Raw genomic sequence first — 15,622 nt, 5'->3', positions numbered from 1 at the left:
GAGAACCCAAAATTGCAAGAAGCCAGACTTACTGGTCAGAGAGAGGCTGGAGGAACTAACCCCCTTGGTCACCCATGAGGTCTGAAACTAAAGTCACGCTGGTGTAAGAATAAGCCACCATTAAGATATTTATGAAGGTAGCATTTGTGCACAGTCCGAGGGGAACATCCAGGGTGCAGTGCAGCGCTGATGAAGCAGCCAGCTGTCCTCCCACTACTATGGCCCTAGTTCTACCTCACTCATCCTGCTCGTCCTGCGCACGTACATGGGTATGAAAAGATTCTTCGATGCACGGAATTCAAGACACAGTGTCCCCTCAGACACAGGAAGAGCAGTGTTGGTCTCTGAGGGTCTAGGAAGGGGTGGGGGAGGCGGGAGGACAGATGGCTGTGATGGCTGTATAACCCCACGCGAAGGGAACAATCATCAGAATTTAAGGACAATGGATACACAGGATGGTGTCAGTTAAGGCAAAAATAATAAATAATAATAATACATAATATACTGAGGGTTCAGGAGGGTGGCAAGATGGGGGAGGGAGGGGATAAAGGGAAGCTGATATCAAGGAGTTCAAGAAGAAAAGAAAATATATTGAAATTGTGGGCAGAAATTGTGCTTGAAATAATGGATTATAATAATATCTGTAGAAGCTCCTAATACAGTGTTCTGTGTGCATGTGTGTGTGTATATAATGTTTTATATGTGTGTGTGTGTGTGTGTGTATAGTTTTATATATAGTTATAGTTCTATATAGTTATACATATATAGTTATATATAGTTATACACTCAAATACAAGGCGAGCCTTTCAGCACATTTTAAATGCAGTTTTCATGATAAAATTAGGTCCCTTGGCTAATATTCGGGTCGGCTTATCCTCGAATATACATATATATATAAATCATTTTATTGGGGGCTCATACAGCTCTTATCACCATCCATACATTCATCCATGTGTCAAGTACATTTGTACCTATGTTGCCATCATCATTTTAAAGCATTTTTTTCTACTTGAGCCCCTGGTATCAGCTCATTTCCCCTCTCCCCCAACCTCCCTCATGAGCCCTTGATAATTTATCTATGTTTTTTCATATCTTACACCAACCACTGTCTGCCTTTACCCACTTTTTGTGTTTGTCCCCTGGAAGGGGCTAGCTGTAGATCATTGTGACTGGGCGCCCTGTCCTCTCCCACCTCCTTTTGAACTGGCTCTCAAGTCTTTTCCCTCCTCTCTGTGGCCTGGGCCACGCCGGCCCAGCTCCTCGTGACAGGGGAGAAGCCACTGGCACGCGCATGCAAGGCAATGGGAAGCCTGGGTTACGTCCTGTCCTCACGGCGATTCCTTTCTTGTGCAGAGATTCTGAACGGTGCTGTGAGATTCAGCAATAACCCCGTCCTCTGCCACGTGGGGACCGTCCAGTGGCGAGACATTGTGGACAGTCATTTTATGAGCAACATGTCGATGGACCTCCAGAACAGTCTGGACAACTGTAAGTATTCCACGAGCTCTCCCTCTCTGTCCCCAGTGCCTGGGAAGGGACTTCAGCCGTAGAATGTGAGGAGTGCGTAGTCGTGAGAGAAGTATGTGGAAATATCTGTGTTAAGTGGCACTAGCCTGTTCACGTTGTCCATGACTCATGGCCACGCTGGGTCAGAGGAGCAGGGTGCTCCGTAGGGTTTTCAATGGCGTACTGTTCAGAAGTAGCCGGACCATCCGGCCCTTTCTTCTCAGGTAACTCTGAGTGAGCCTGAACCTTTGAGCTCTCGGTTAGCTGCCAAGCTTGGTAGTTGCTTGCACCACTCAAGGACCTGTTAGTCTACGTAGTAAATAAATGATTTGCCTCCTTGAAGAGTGTTTATATAAGATGGAGATAAAAGCCTATTTTTGTGTGGGGCCACCGAGTCCTTGTGTGTCTGTTGGAAGGAGCCCGTTGCAGGGGGCCTGGTGCAGGGCTCACTTGTCATTCCTGGCCTGAGGCTCTTTCCCAGCCTTTCTTGTGGAGGGTGGCCAGACTCTGGTCTGCTTCTTGCTTGCTGCCAAGTCCCATAATGCCCCCGAAGCCTTCTGGAAACCTGGGGCTGAACTCTGTCCTCCTGGGGACAGGCGCTGGCACTCTCTCTCAGAGCCTCCAGCAAGTGAGATGCGGGGCAGCAAGGGAGTTTGTCCTGTTTCCCTGAGCGGGACGACCCCCTCCCTGCTTTCTTCAGCACTAAGGCACCTCACGGGGGCCTGGCTCCCAGGCAGTAGGTTAAGGTCGAAGCACTCGTCCCACTGCCAGCTTTGTGTGCCTTACATTTACTACCAATCCCTGTGTGTCTGGGGTCTTTCCACACCACGGTGTCAAAAATAATCACCATTTCCTCTTTCCAGGTTTGTCTATAACTCTGCAGTGGGTGCATATTTGGCGTTTGTTTTTGGTTTGGGTCTCAAAGATTTTGACGCAAACACGGATCTTCAAAATTATCAACTAGAACCTCTTTGTTTTATAGCTACTTTATTCCGCCAGGTTCCCAGAATGTGCCAGGTATCCACACTCACTGTTTGCAAGAAACGGAAAGCTATATGTTAAATGGTTTGATTTTACATTATCCATCAGATCAAAGTAGATTTCCCCAACTCTATGATGTATACTGAGATGGCTAAATTGTTCACTTTTGGGGGGTAAGCATAATATGCAAGAAATTGTTCCCTTTTATAACAAAGCAAGACCCTCCAAAAATGACATCTGTGGTAAAGCCCTGAGCATTATGGGAATTTACCGTGAATCGAATCTAAAGGTGCCATTGGTTACTACCCTCACTTGCTCCCCTGATTGGTGTGGTGGTTTGAGGGAACAAGAAGCGCCCAGAGAAAAGGCTGGCAGTCTGCTTCCGAAAATGCGTTCCTTTTGAAAACCCCGTGGAGCCTCGTTTTACTTTGCCACTCCGGGCCTTGTCGGCTCTTAAACTTCTGGGGGTTGCCTGGCTTAGAATCTACTTGAGAGGCACTTGGTGCCTGAGCTCAGGGCTTCCTTCCCAGCCAGAGGCCTGAATCGGATCAGGCCACCCACATCGGCTCCTCTACTCTCCACACTGCCAGACCCTGGAAAACAACCCTCCAAGAAAAGGTTGGAGAAGAAGGATGGACAAGTTCACACAATAAACAAGATTCAGAAGTACAACACTATGAAATTCAAAACACTGTGTTACTAGTGGAATAACAGGCAAGCTGATCAGCCTCACTGCAGCAACCATACTTCAAGAAGAGTCTCTGTGCAGACATAAGGGAAGAATGCATTGTGCAATAAATCCTCCTGGAGTGATTAAACAATTAGTGAGAGAATACAAGTGACAAACCCATGCAGGAATTTTTTTAAGGGAATCATAATGGAAAGTACAAAACCACTGTCCACCTGACATAGCTAGTATTTTCTTCATCCCTTCCCTCACAGTGGTAAGTTCCAAAGCAGATCACCCTCCTTGTAGAAAATGAAATATCGCTCCCTTGCCTACAGCCTTTTAGACAGGCTCTACAATACTTCTTAAAACCCTGTCCAAAAATCTTATGAGATCATTTAATTGTTTTAAGGGCACAGGAGCCAAGATCCATGGAGATTACACTATGTGCTACAGTAGGACTTGATAATTGGTGTAATTGGGGGTTTTAAGGCAGTATGCATAGATTTACTTGAAAAGAAAGTAAATTAATTACATATTTCATAACACCAGTATAAATTCCCAAGCATAATAAATTAAAATATTTAATATATTTAAGGGCTACAGGATACATAAAGATCAATATTTACAACCACAGTTGAAGAAAACAAAGTCTGATGTTACGTTTTAAAAACTTTTGAAGAAAAATGTAATAACAGAAAAATATTGTGTAATATCAAATTGCCATGAAAAGGTTTAATATCCTTGTTTATATAGTCTTTGAAATCCTAGGAAAAACATGAACCTCCCCCAAAAATGAGTCAGAAGATAAGCAGACCACACAGATATGCGCAGTAAGATGCTCCAAAAATAAAGTAAAATGTCATTTCTTTTTGTAATTAAAAGGATAAGATTAGGGAACATCATTTCTGCCTTCACCGGCGATTCCTTTTGATATGCAGACATCTAGATCTGCAGGGGTTACCAGAAATGGCTACTCTCAAGTCCTGCTTGTGGACCTATACGTTTTGGCAATATGTGTTGAAGCCTTTAAATATCTATGAATTTTACCTCTAGGGATAATAAGGAAAGAAAAAATAGAGCATTTGGAGTCACAAGGGAAGTAGGAAAATAGTTTTTAAAAGACTATTGCAGCCTTGTTTATAAAAACAGGGAAACAAATTATACATCTAAAATTAAGAGATCTTTTAAAATTGTTAGGTAGAAAGAGAACTAAAGACATAGAAGAAGAGTCACGGTGTTTTATTAGGTTTTGTTTGGTTTGGGCAAGGTTGTACTAGAACATATAATGTGACACCAATTCTTATATATGCATATATTTGTATGGCTTTACTGGAGTAAACGCTTCATCTTTCTCCCGCAGAATAGCAGATAGGTTTGAACTGCCAATCTCAGAGTTAGCGATTCTGTGCTTAATATGCAGTGTCACTAGAGTGCGCCTATTTGGAGAAGTCAGAGGCAGTTTATAATAGAATTAGAGACAGAACTTGAATTTATTAGTTGGCAAATGTTTACCCCTGTTATATAAAAATGCTGTTTAAATATTTTTTTATTTATAAATCGATTTTATATATATATATACATATATAGTAGAAAGTTGGAAAATACAGAGGTGCGTAGGATACAAGGTAAAAATAACCCATTTCACTATACAAAGACAATCCCTTGTAACATTTTTATGTCTAAGGGGACTTCAGCTAGTTTGTAGAAAATCTCCATGAGCTTTTCATTCCATTTTTCCATGAACTTTTTGAAGCCCCGCGTGTACCACGGCCCCCCCTTCGTCTATTGCTTTCCCCCCTCTATGTCTCTCCCGCTCCAGTTCTGGCCCTTTCTCCCTTGCCACACCCCTCTGCACAATAGAGTCAGGTCGTCCACTTGCTGTCCCCCTTCCAGGTCTTCCAGGGGCCCAGGAGCACCAAGCATTGTGGTGATTGCAAAATTCATCCCCACAGATGAGCAGCCGTGCAGGCTTCACACTCACTTGGCAAATTGTCAGCTCTTCTGTTTGAAATCTAAATTCTCCCCTCCATCTTGGGGAGATTTCTGGATGGCAGTTAACCCTACCGTGTCTTTACAGTAATAGATATCTAGAAGACTGCTTTCTCTATAACAAATACAAGAGGACTGTGAGCTAGCCAAATTGGGGGACTCTGATTTTTGTAAGGGATCAAAAAATTGGATCGATGCGGTAATTTTCAAGCAGATTTCCAGCTGACACATGCATAGCCGAGGTTTTATGTAATCAATGAAAGTGTACACACCATCAGGGTGTCCCCCTGGGAGAGACAATCCGCGGCCTCTCTCTGCCATGGAGTTCAGGAGTTCACACTGACAAAGACGGTGCGCTTGACCCAACCGCTCCAGAATGACTGGTTCCCCCAGTCACTCAGACCAGACGTAGCAAGAACAAAGTGATTGTGCATCAAAGACCCAACCGGGCCAGCACCCTGAGCATTATTACTGCGGGGAACCGTGGACAATGAGCGAAGTTGAAGGAACCTTGGTGGCAGAGTGGGTTAAGCATGGTGCAGGGACTCAGACAGTTTGAGCCTCCAGACCGCCCTGCAGAAGAAAGATAAGACTGTGCTCCCAGAGAGATTAAAGCCTCAGAAGCCCGAAGGGTTGCTGTGAGTCAGAATGGATTAGATGCCAGTGGGTTTGGATTACACAAAACTTAAACCCCAGGTATGTTACCAGTGACATCACCGTCTCTCTGCCTGGGTCTCTACAGCTGACGTGTAAATAAAAGTTCATGTCTCATCATTTTATTTTCCCCTCCTGGCTACCTTTTTAACCATCTTGCATCCAACCAACCAACAAAGCAGCCAAACAGACACACGTGGAATGCGAATTTTGAAAACCACTCCTGGCTTTTGAAGGTCGATTTGTACAAGCAGTTGGGTGGAGGGGAGGGGGTGGGGCGTCAGTGTTTCTTCGCTGCTTCCCTTTCCCAGAGAGAGAATTTAATGCTTTCTTTTCCACTCAGGCCAAAAGTGTGATCCAAACTGTCCCAATGGAAGTTGCTGGGGTGCAGGAGAGGAGAACTGCCAGAAATGTAAGTCGGGGGGAGCGCGTCCTGTGTCCCTCTCCTTTTTACGTTGGTGATTGCATGTGTCCTCCTTTGAAGTCTCCCGAGAGCACTCTAAGACCAGATGTCCGCCGTTATGTGAGTGACAGCCCTGCAGATCTCCCTGCATGCGCTTCATCCAGGGTGAGCTATTCCTGTCGCCTCAGGCTGGCATCAGTCAGTGAAAGCCAGCTAGCTCTCCTAGCAGACAGTACGCTCAGGAGATTTTCCTGCGAACGAGAGATCTGTCTATGTCTCCATGAGTCATTCAGCTGTGTGGGTTTCTTGGTTTTTTCCCCTTCTTTCTTTCTCTCTTAGCCTCCCCGGCTGTGTGGGTTTCTTGGTTTTTTCCCCTTCTTTCTTTCTCTCTTAGCCTCCCCTTCCCCTCCCTTGCTTTGGTTCTCACTGATAGAGAAGCATAAATAGTAGTTAGCAGAAGGGTTTTTCTGAGGCAATCCTACCTGAGTTAGGATAGAAAGGTTAGCTTGTATTTGTGAGTTTCTAGCTCCAGGTTCTCAGTGGCCACGGAATGCAGGGACACGTACGTGTGGGCTGCCTGCCGTGAAGTTTAATGGAAACGTGATTGTTAAGTCCCTGTCAGCACCAATTCCTGGCAGAGGCTTTGTTATTTGTGTGGTATTTTCAGACTTGCCCCCAGACACTCAGTTCCAACTAGGGGTCTCATTATCTAGCCAGTCTAAAGAGCTAGCCTTGATCTAGTTCTCCCAAGTGAGGACAAACTAATTAGAACAAAGGAAGGACAGTGATTAGATTTGATCTGGTTGAGAAAATGAAGTGGCAGGATCACTCGATCCATCCCTTTCCCATCTCTTCATGGACGGTTTGCAAGTGCTCTGCCACCTCCCTGCGAAACGATCCCTCCTTCTGCCAGTTGCTCTTCAGCTCATGGGTCACCTCTGCTCCGTTTTCAGTGACCAAAACCATCTGTGCCCAGCAGTGTTCGGGACGCTGTCGAGGCAAGTCCCCCAGTGATTGCTGCCACAACCAGTGTGCCGCCGGCTGCACGGGTCCCCGGGAGAGCGACTGCCTGGTGAGCACGCACTGTTTCCCTGCCCGGGTTGTCACTCCACACTGCCTCCCCAAGCAAAAGGACCATGGAAGGTCTCTCTGCCCAAGATTACATAGACTGCCTTTGGGAGAAACGTAATGTTTAGCCTCCAAACACACAGGTGGGGATATTCCTTGCCCTTTGCCAGGTGACAAAGTATACTTGATTATCTTGCCTCTGTCACTTACTGGGTAACCTTGGGCAAATTTTGTAACCTCTCTGTGCCTCAATTTCCAAATCTGACCATTGGGCGTTGCAAAGTATCTTCTTTTTTTATTTAATGTGATCTGTGTGATGTCGATGGCCAGCACCTGGACCTAGAAAGAGCACTAAACACATATGTGTAGGCATTATATTTATTGTTGCCATCACTACCACCATCATTAGAATTGTCATGACATTTAGTGTTTCACCTACTTCTGATCACGGATCCAGAAATTGAGTCTGTAACAGCCCAAATCTAATCTCCACACACGGAGACCAAAGCAGAGCCACAGAGATTGCCATGGCATGGCTGCGACTACATTGAAATTATGTGCCCCTAATCCCTCCCTTCTTTCTACCACCTTACAAAATATTCCTCAGCCGCATCTTCGTATGAGGTCTAGAAGTACACACTTTGTCCCTGTCGGTCCAGAAAGCTTTAACGTAAAACTTGAGCTGTTCCATATTGGTCTGTGGGCGCCTCCCATAGGTGTCCCTGAGATGGGGGGCAGCTTACAAATCCAGGAAATAGCAGCTATAGTAGATATGCATCCTGGAGCCAGTGTCAAGATCATGGGATATTCCCCAAGTGTGGTTGGGACCCCCCTCTCCATAAAAGGAGACGCCCCCCCTTAAGCTTTAACCTATTAGATCAGTATGACTCGGACCACAGGAAGCTTCTAAGTCCTGAGACCAACATCCTAGGGCTGATTCTGATGTACAACTCTCAGCCAAAGACCTTGCGTGTGACACCGAGTAACCAAAGTACCATGAGGTGCTTCCAAAAGCTCCGTGAAAAGTACTTGATCTTTCACTTCTGTTTCCACAAGATGCTTGAAGACCTCATGTATTTGGCAGACCTCTTTGAATGATAGTTTTTGTAGTTCATACAATAACAAAAGTCCAATATAATTGAGCTTTAAAAGGACTTTTGCTCCCTGAGTATTATTGTAATGTGTGGATTTCCTCAAAATTTTGGAAATTAATAAAGAAGAGATAAGTTTTATCTAAGATAATAATCATATAATATCAGAGATAGGACAGTATTTGACCTAAAAATGGGTACCCTATTTTTGCACAACACACACATTACACATTTTCCCAAACAGTGCAACATCCTCACGAATCAGTCTCCTATGCACCTTATGTGCATGTGTGTATTAGTTACTTGGACACATGACATGTGAAAAAGATACGGCATACTTTCAAGAGACAGATTATTTCTGACTCTACTGAAAGCACTTGCCTCAATTTTCCACTCTCGTGGACACCTGAGCATTAAGCTCTGTCGCACGAGTTCCCAGAAGGACTCAACAATGGTGATAGCTATCTAATTGCTATTGCTCTATGCTGCAGCCATTTCCGGTAATGAGTCTGACCTCCCTGGCTTGCCGTCCCTTCTGTGACAGATCTGCCGCAGGTTTCGAGACGAAGCCACATGCAAGGACACCTGTCCGCCATTAATGCTCTACAACCCCACCACCTACCAGATGGACGTTAATCCAGAGGGGAAATACAGCTTTGGCGCCACTTGTGTGAAAAAGTGCCCACGTGAGTTACATGTGATGAACCCTGCAATAGCACTGTCTCTGAGCCTCTCACGTGGAAGGTTGTTGGTGTGTTTGCCTTGTGGTCAAATGGGAAAGTAGGTGCTATCTCGTGCTGTGGGGAAGGGTCAGGGCATTGTCTGAAGAACACAGTGATGGCTGTACAGCAAGAAGCACTGCTCGCTGAGACCAGCACTGCCCACTCACAGGGTGAGTGAGGCCCAGGTGGGATCTCGTGGTGTGGAGACCAGCCTGCACACCAGGGATCCCTCTGGACCCCTGAAAGCCTGTTCCAGGGACCCAGAGTATTCCATTTTCCAATTGACAGCAAATCATGGTCCACTGGTCCATTTCTCTTTGTTGTTATCAAGCCTTTATAGAACAGAACACTGGATTATAGCATATGTCAGAAACCCTCCCTGATTTCTTCAGTGCTTTAAATTCTGGTTTTGCTTGGGATTGGGTTTTTAGGGTGATTTTGCGTTCTAGTAGGCTGTGGGATTGGGGGAAATGGTGACATGAATTGGAAAGTGAATAGTTGGTTAACTAAAGGATTTAGAACCAGCCTTGAGGTGCATGAGGTGTGATTAGTTAAGAAACAAAATTTTAAAGAACAATTCTGATAGGAAGATTGATCCTACCAGATTTGTGTGCCAGATTTAATCTGGTACAAAAATAAATTAAACACAATAACAAGCCAGTGAAAGGTAATAGGGAACGGGGATAAAGCTTCTGCCACGGTATCGAACAGAGATATGATCTTTGAGATGCATCCAAAGAGAACTTCAAAACCCACTAACAGCCCAATAGAGAGCAAAGTAAGAATGTTCTTTGAAGGGAAACAAAAGCAGACAATTCACAAAAGATTCCAAATGTCCAGCAATGTTACCGAGAGGCTAGTTACTGAATTCAAACCTGGGACACATTCCTAAAAATAAAGCAGCAGTTTAGACACATACGTTTTTCTCTAAGGGTAAAGGAGGCAAGAAGAAGGAGAGCCCCTTGATCCTTCCAGGACTCCACTAATAAACCATTTCCAGATCAGAAAGGCACCCCTGAGGAGACACGAGGTGTCTACCACAGACTGAAATGTCCCCCCAACCACAGGAGAACAGTGGTCAGGGGAAGAGTGGTCTTTGTTCAGAGTCACATGCTTTTTTAATAAACACTAGACCAGAGCACGTACACAGGTACAGATGAGATAAGAGCTCATGACACACTGGAATGGGAGTAATGATACCAGGAAGGTTGGGGGAAGGTGGGGAGAAGAGAGGAGGTAATGATCGACACATAACCACACACACACACACACACACACACACACACACCCTTCTCGGGGTGGGGGGGTGACACAACAGAAAACGGGAATGGAGAGAGTGGTCAGCGAAAGATATGAAAATAATAGTAATTTATAATTTATCAAGGGGTCACGAGGGTAGGAAGGAGGGAGGGAGGGAAAAAATTGGAGCTAACACCCCAAAAGGTCAAAAAAGAAAGTAAATGTTTAGAAAATGTTGATGATGGCAACATATGTACAAATCTGGTTGATACAATTGATGTATGATGTTTTAAGACCTGTAAGAGTGCCCAATAATATGATCTTTTATAAAAATAAACCTTAAAAAATAAATCAATAAATGCACACTTAAGCTTTAACTGTAGGTGCTGCAATAAAACAGATATGGGGATGGGGTAAGGAGAGGGAAGAGGTGAGCTTCCAAGAGGGCCTTTCAATCCATGAGCACGCAGAGTGTTTTCTCCCTAACGCTGCAATTCTGTGCCTCTGAGGAGACATCTCGATTTCCCCATAGGATAGTCTAGAGTGCTTAGCCTCTTGAACTTGATTCCTTCTCTGTTTGCCACCTTCCCTCCTTTTGTCTTCCAGCCAGAGGATTACAGGCGCCTTTCATCAGCCCCTTTATACGTGGGACGTGTGAACATGTGTGTGAGGTCCAGGGACACCTGGCTCTGCTTTCACCACCTGCCTTTCATGTCTCCTCCCCAGATAACTATGTGGTGACAGACCACGGGTCCTGTGTCCGTTTCTGCAGTGCTGACAGCTACGAGGTGGACGAGGATGGCGTGCACAAGTGTAAAAAGTGTGAGGGGCTGTGTCCTAAAGGTAGAAACTGATCTTCGTTTTCCTTGGAAGTCGAGTTGCCTCCTTTCACCCTGTCCCCCAAAGGCCCTTCAGCACACTTAGGGTTGAATAAACTCGTTCTGCAGACTCAGTTACGTGTTCTTTTCTTGATCCCATGGGCTGTCCTTAGAATAGCCTCAGTGTCCATTTCCTCCTGTTTATCTTTTATTTAAAAAACTGCCATATGGTTTAACTTTCTCCATATTTTGATCAATATATGTACGTATACGTCTTTTGGCCTATGTGGGTTTTTTTGTTTGTTTGTTTTTTCTTTTTTAACATTTTATTAGGGGCTCATACAACTGTTATCCCAATCCATACACACATCAATTGTGTAAAACGCATTTGTACATCGTTTCTCAAAACATTTTCTCTCCATTTAAACCCCCGACATTAGGTCCTCATTTTTCCCCTCCCTCCCCACTCCCCCCTCCCACATGAGCCCTTGATAGTTTATAAATGGGTATTTTGTCATATCTTGCCCTGTCCGACGTCTCCCTTCATCCACTTTTCGGTTGTCTGTCCCCCAGGGAGGAGGTCACACACAGTTCCATGTAATCGGTTCCCTCTTTCCTACCCATTCTCCCTTTACCCTCCCTGTTTTGCCACTCACACCACTGGTCCTATAGGGCTCATCCGTCCTGGATTGGCCTATGTGTTTTTTTTAACCAAACTAAACTGTCTTACTATTAGTAGTTACTAAAACGTTTCAGTCCTTAACAGATGACAACATATATTTCTTAAAAACACAAAGTCTTCTGTATCAAAGACCATCTCATACTCAGTTAACATCGATTTAATAAAACCCCACCCACGGCCGTCAAGTCGAATCTGACTCAGAGTGACCCACAGAGTGTTTCTGAGGCTATACGCCTTTTATTGAGGCAGATAACCTCATCTTTCTCCCATGAGTGGCTGGTAGGTTTGAACCCCTGACTCTTGCGTCTGTAGTTCAGTGTTTACCCAGCTGTGCCACGGGGACTCCTTGTTGATTCAAAAGTTTCCTACTATTCTGTTTCACTGTCGTTCTACTTTCCCAGTGAATCATTGGTAATGGCTTTTCTTTCTTAAATTCCATGAAGTGTCATGGGCCTCATAGAGAGATCTTGCCTCTGTAATCTTCTTCAATTAAGAAGAGTTTCTCAGATCTCCTCTCTCTCCAAGTTTTGGCTTTGTTTTTGTACAATGTTTTATGACATCGGTTTGAGGTTTTTGGTTTTTTTGCTTTGCTCTGAAAGACTTTATATTTCAGAGCAGTGTTAGGTTAGATTTACAGAAAAGTGGAGCAGGAAGAAGAAAGTTCTCATGTGCACCTCTACAGCCTGCACAATGTTGCTACGACTCACTTCTTGCTCTGAGAGTCTGCTGGAAAGCAATGGGTTTGACTTTACAGTTTGGTGTAGTCCATTTGTCATATGCGATGAACCATTATTGATAGCTTATGACTAACTGGAGTCCATTATTTATTTGAAGGTTTACTCTTTGTGTTACACACTCCCATGGGTTCTCACGAACACTTCCACGTGTCCACAACTATTTTATCATATCCAAAAAGCCTTCCCCTTTTATTGTTTCTGACTATTCCCGGGTTTTTTTCTGTGACTGCTGTAGCTTAAAAGTTTTTGAAACAACTGCTTCAAATAAATTCAAGATTTGTTATTTTTTTAAAAAGCTTTCCCCACCCCCTTTTTACTTTCTTTTAACTACCTGACTCTGGTTTGGCAGTCAGGTTCTTTGAATTCTAAACAGTTCTAAAGACTGGATTTCACAACCAGTTGTTAGATGGGTGTAACACTCTAGAAGGTTTGAGTGAGAAGTTTAAGGCAGACCTCATTAGGGCCACTCACTGCTCCAGACAAGAACTGAGGCTGCGGCTGAGCTGGCAGGAGGCAGGCATGTGGAGATCCCAAATTGACTGCAAGGACAAGGTCAATATCAAGGGACTCCTGAAAGAGAGTCAGCAGTGAGGGTGGTGGTGGAGAAGAGGGGTGATTGCCTCTGCAGGAAGGTGTGGGGTGGGGACAGCTCTAAAGGAAAAGGCTGAAAAGCAGCTTTCAAGTACAATCAGACTCGAAAGATCGTGCTTCCATAAAGAATGATAGATATTATGGTAGCAAAAAAATTTGCTATTTACATTCCAAAGAGGGAGAGCTTGAGAGAGAGGGAGAAGCTTCATGATGGAGATGGGATCTGGGGTGGGGATTCAGGAGTGGAAATGATTTAATAAATAGCCTTGGAATGCATGTATGCAAAGGGACATTCTGACAGACAGATGTGGTAATAAAATGTAAGGAAACATGGGGGGTGTGGGGGGGGGAGGAGCAGCCACCCACCCGATAAACGTTATTATACCATTTGAAAAAATGTACCACTGGAAAGCCATTAAAATCATATCTGAGAATAATTTTAATGACACAAGAAAGGTTCATGGCAGTCAATTAAAAAAAGAATTTCCACTTAAATCTCTGGTATGATAAAGCCATAGGGAATAACAAGCAAAGTCCCAAGATCATTCGATATAGGTACAGGGATTTCTGATGATTGTTCCCCTATCATTCATCTTCTGTGTGTTCAACCTTCTCTTCGGTGAACGCATCGCCCCTTTTCTTACTGTTGTGGTAAATATACATCTATGACAACATGTCAACATTCCTCGGCTGTACAAGTGATTCAGACTAATTATGTTCAACATGTTATCTAACCTTCCCTAGACACTTTTCATTTTTAAAACCTATGTGCACAGTGGTGTTTTGAAACAGAAGATAACCCTGCAGAACCAGTGTGAGGCGATGCAAAGGCAGAGAGTGTGGGATCGAGGGGGTCTCTGGTTAGAGCTGCTTGAACACAAGCAACACTAACTGCCCTGCTTTCACGTGAGACCAGCAGGAGGCAGGGACCGCATGCCCTTCTCTCACCCCGTGGTGGCCGATGAGAGGAGGAAGACATTATTTATACCGTGGTGGAGAGAGCCTCCCCTGCTGGTCTTCAGTCCTAAAACCAGTTCCTGCTGAGCCACCTTCAACTGGTGGTGGCGCCACGTGTGTCTTGCAGAACTACGTTCCCGAGGGTTCCCACTGGATGTTTTCCTTAAATGAGTCCCCCATCCTTTCTTCTAAGACGGCTCTAGGCAGACGTTGGTGGCCAACCTAGTTATTCAGCCAACGTGAGTGGAATAAATATCTCTCTTATCTTAACAGTGTGTAATGGAATTGGAATTGGTGAGTTTAAAGACACGCTTTCCATAAATGCTACAAATATTAAGCACTTCAAAAATTGCACGACTATCAGTGGAGATCTTCATATTCTGCCAGTAGCATTTAAGGGGTGAGTAACAGATACAGTTACCAGTATGAAGAGAAAGTCATCACGATCTGTTTCTTTCACCGATGCTGACAGTTAATCAATAATCATTCTGTTATTGTTTCAGTGACTCCTACACACGCACGCCACCTCTAGATCCGAAGGAACTGGACATTCTAAAAACTGTCAAGGAAATAACAGGTTCGTATTCTCCTATGAGATGAACATAAGGGGAAGTCAGCGTTTTACGAGGCACCGTATGTCAAAGGCCCGTGCTCCGAGGGCACCAGTTCATTCTTGCACGGGCTTGTACCCCAGTACAGTGTGCTTAAACACGTCTCAACTGTCACTGGATGGGTGCAAACAAGTTTTCTCAGTAATACAACTTACCCTAGTCTCAATACGGTGCCTTCAAAAAACAAAATGTCCTGTAAAAGCAGTGGCCTTGGAGGGGCTCTGATGGGCCAATTAAATTCCAGGTTAGGCAGCTGTTTCTTTTGGATTCCAAAGAGTTCATCTTGATAGACTTCTCTTGAAGGACACAGGACAGCCATGGGAGCTTTTTAAGAAGAAATTTTAAAAAGACGGGAAACTGCGTTGGTGAGAAAAAGCAAGGAAAAAGACACCATGAATTGGTGTGCACCTGCTCATTCTTCAAGTGCAGCAAAGGTGGCTCTGTGACCCTCCCCACTGTACACCAGTGAACTGACCCCCTCCCCACCACCACCATTGTTACCACCACTATCACCACTGCCGCCGCCAGGCTTCTTTGGCTCCCCAAACTTAAAGAGCACTCAAGAGGAGCATAAGCGGTGCCCAAACAGTCAATCTGGCATGTTGTATGTCGACATCAAAGAATGTAGAATTGTTTGAGACCATTAGAGAGGTGGACACACTGCCTTTAGAACTATATAGACCTCGATGGAGGACATGCCGAGAAACATTAGTGTCCCGCTGTGGTACTTTTGAAGATTGGTTTGAAATGAAGACAGCATGGACCACTCTATGTATGTAATGACAGTGCCATGAATGGCAGCTATACTGGGGAACAGGCACCTGTTAGGTGTCGTCAAGTGTGGAGCCCAGTAAAGGCCTCAGGACCTCAGCACAGTAGGGATGGCCTTGGGTGGGTTAGACT

General features: G+C 44.6%; 1 protein-coding gene across 1 annotated transcript in view; it reads left to right on the top strand.

Annotated features, from left to right (window-relative positions):
- EGFR (epidermal growth factor receptor) overlaps positions 1 to 15,622 on the top strand; it is a 213,125-nt gene that overhangs the window by 140,400 nt on the left and 57,103 nt on the right. Inside the window, exons 4-10 of the mRNA XM_013005999.2 lie at positions 1,354 to 1,488; positions 6,144 to 6,212; positions 7,157 to 7,275; positions 8,907 to 9,048; positions 11,050 to 11,166; positions 14,382 to 14,508; positions 14,612 to 14,689. Of these exons, the coding sequence (XP_012861453.2) occupies positions 1,354 to 1,488; positions 6,144 to 6,212; positions 7,157 to 7,275; positions 8,907 to 9,048; positions 11,050 to 11,166; positions 14,382 to 14,508; positions 14,612 to 14,689 (787 nt within the window). The remainder of the gene's footprint in view (positions 1 to 1,353; positions 1,489 to 6,143; positions 6,213 to 7,156; positions 7,276 to 8,906; positions 9,049 to 11,049; positions 11,167 to 14,381; positions 14,509 to 14,611; positions 14,690 to 15,622) is intronic.

Source organism: Echinops telfairi, unplaced genomic scaffold (genome assembly GCF_000313985.2).
Source record: "Echinops telfairi isolate 266 unplaced genomic scaffold, ASM31398v2 ScPeMD7_7;HRSCAF=31, whole genome shotgun sequence".
In the NCBI taxonomy this organism is placed as follows: Eukaryota; Metazoa; Chordata; class Mammalia; order Afrosoricida; family Tenrecidae; genus Echinops; species Echinops telfairi.
The sequence above is the reverse complement of the archived record's forward strand: the minus strand, read 5'-3'. Positions and strand labels throughout refer to the sequence as shown.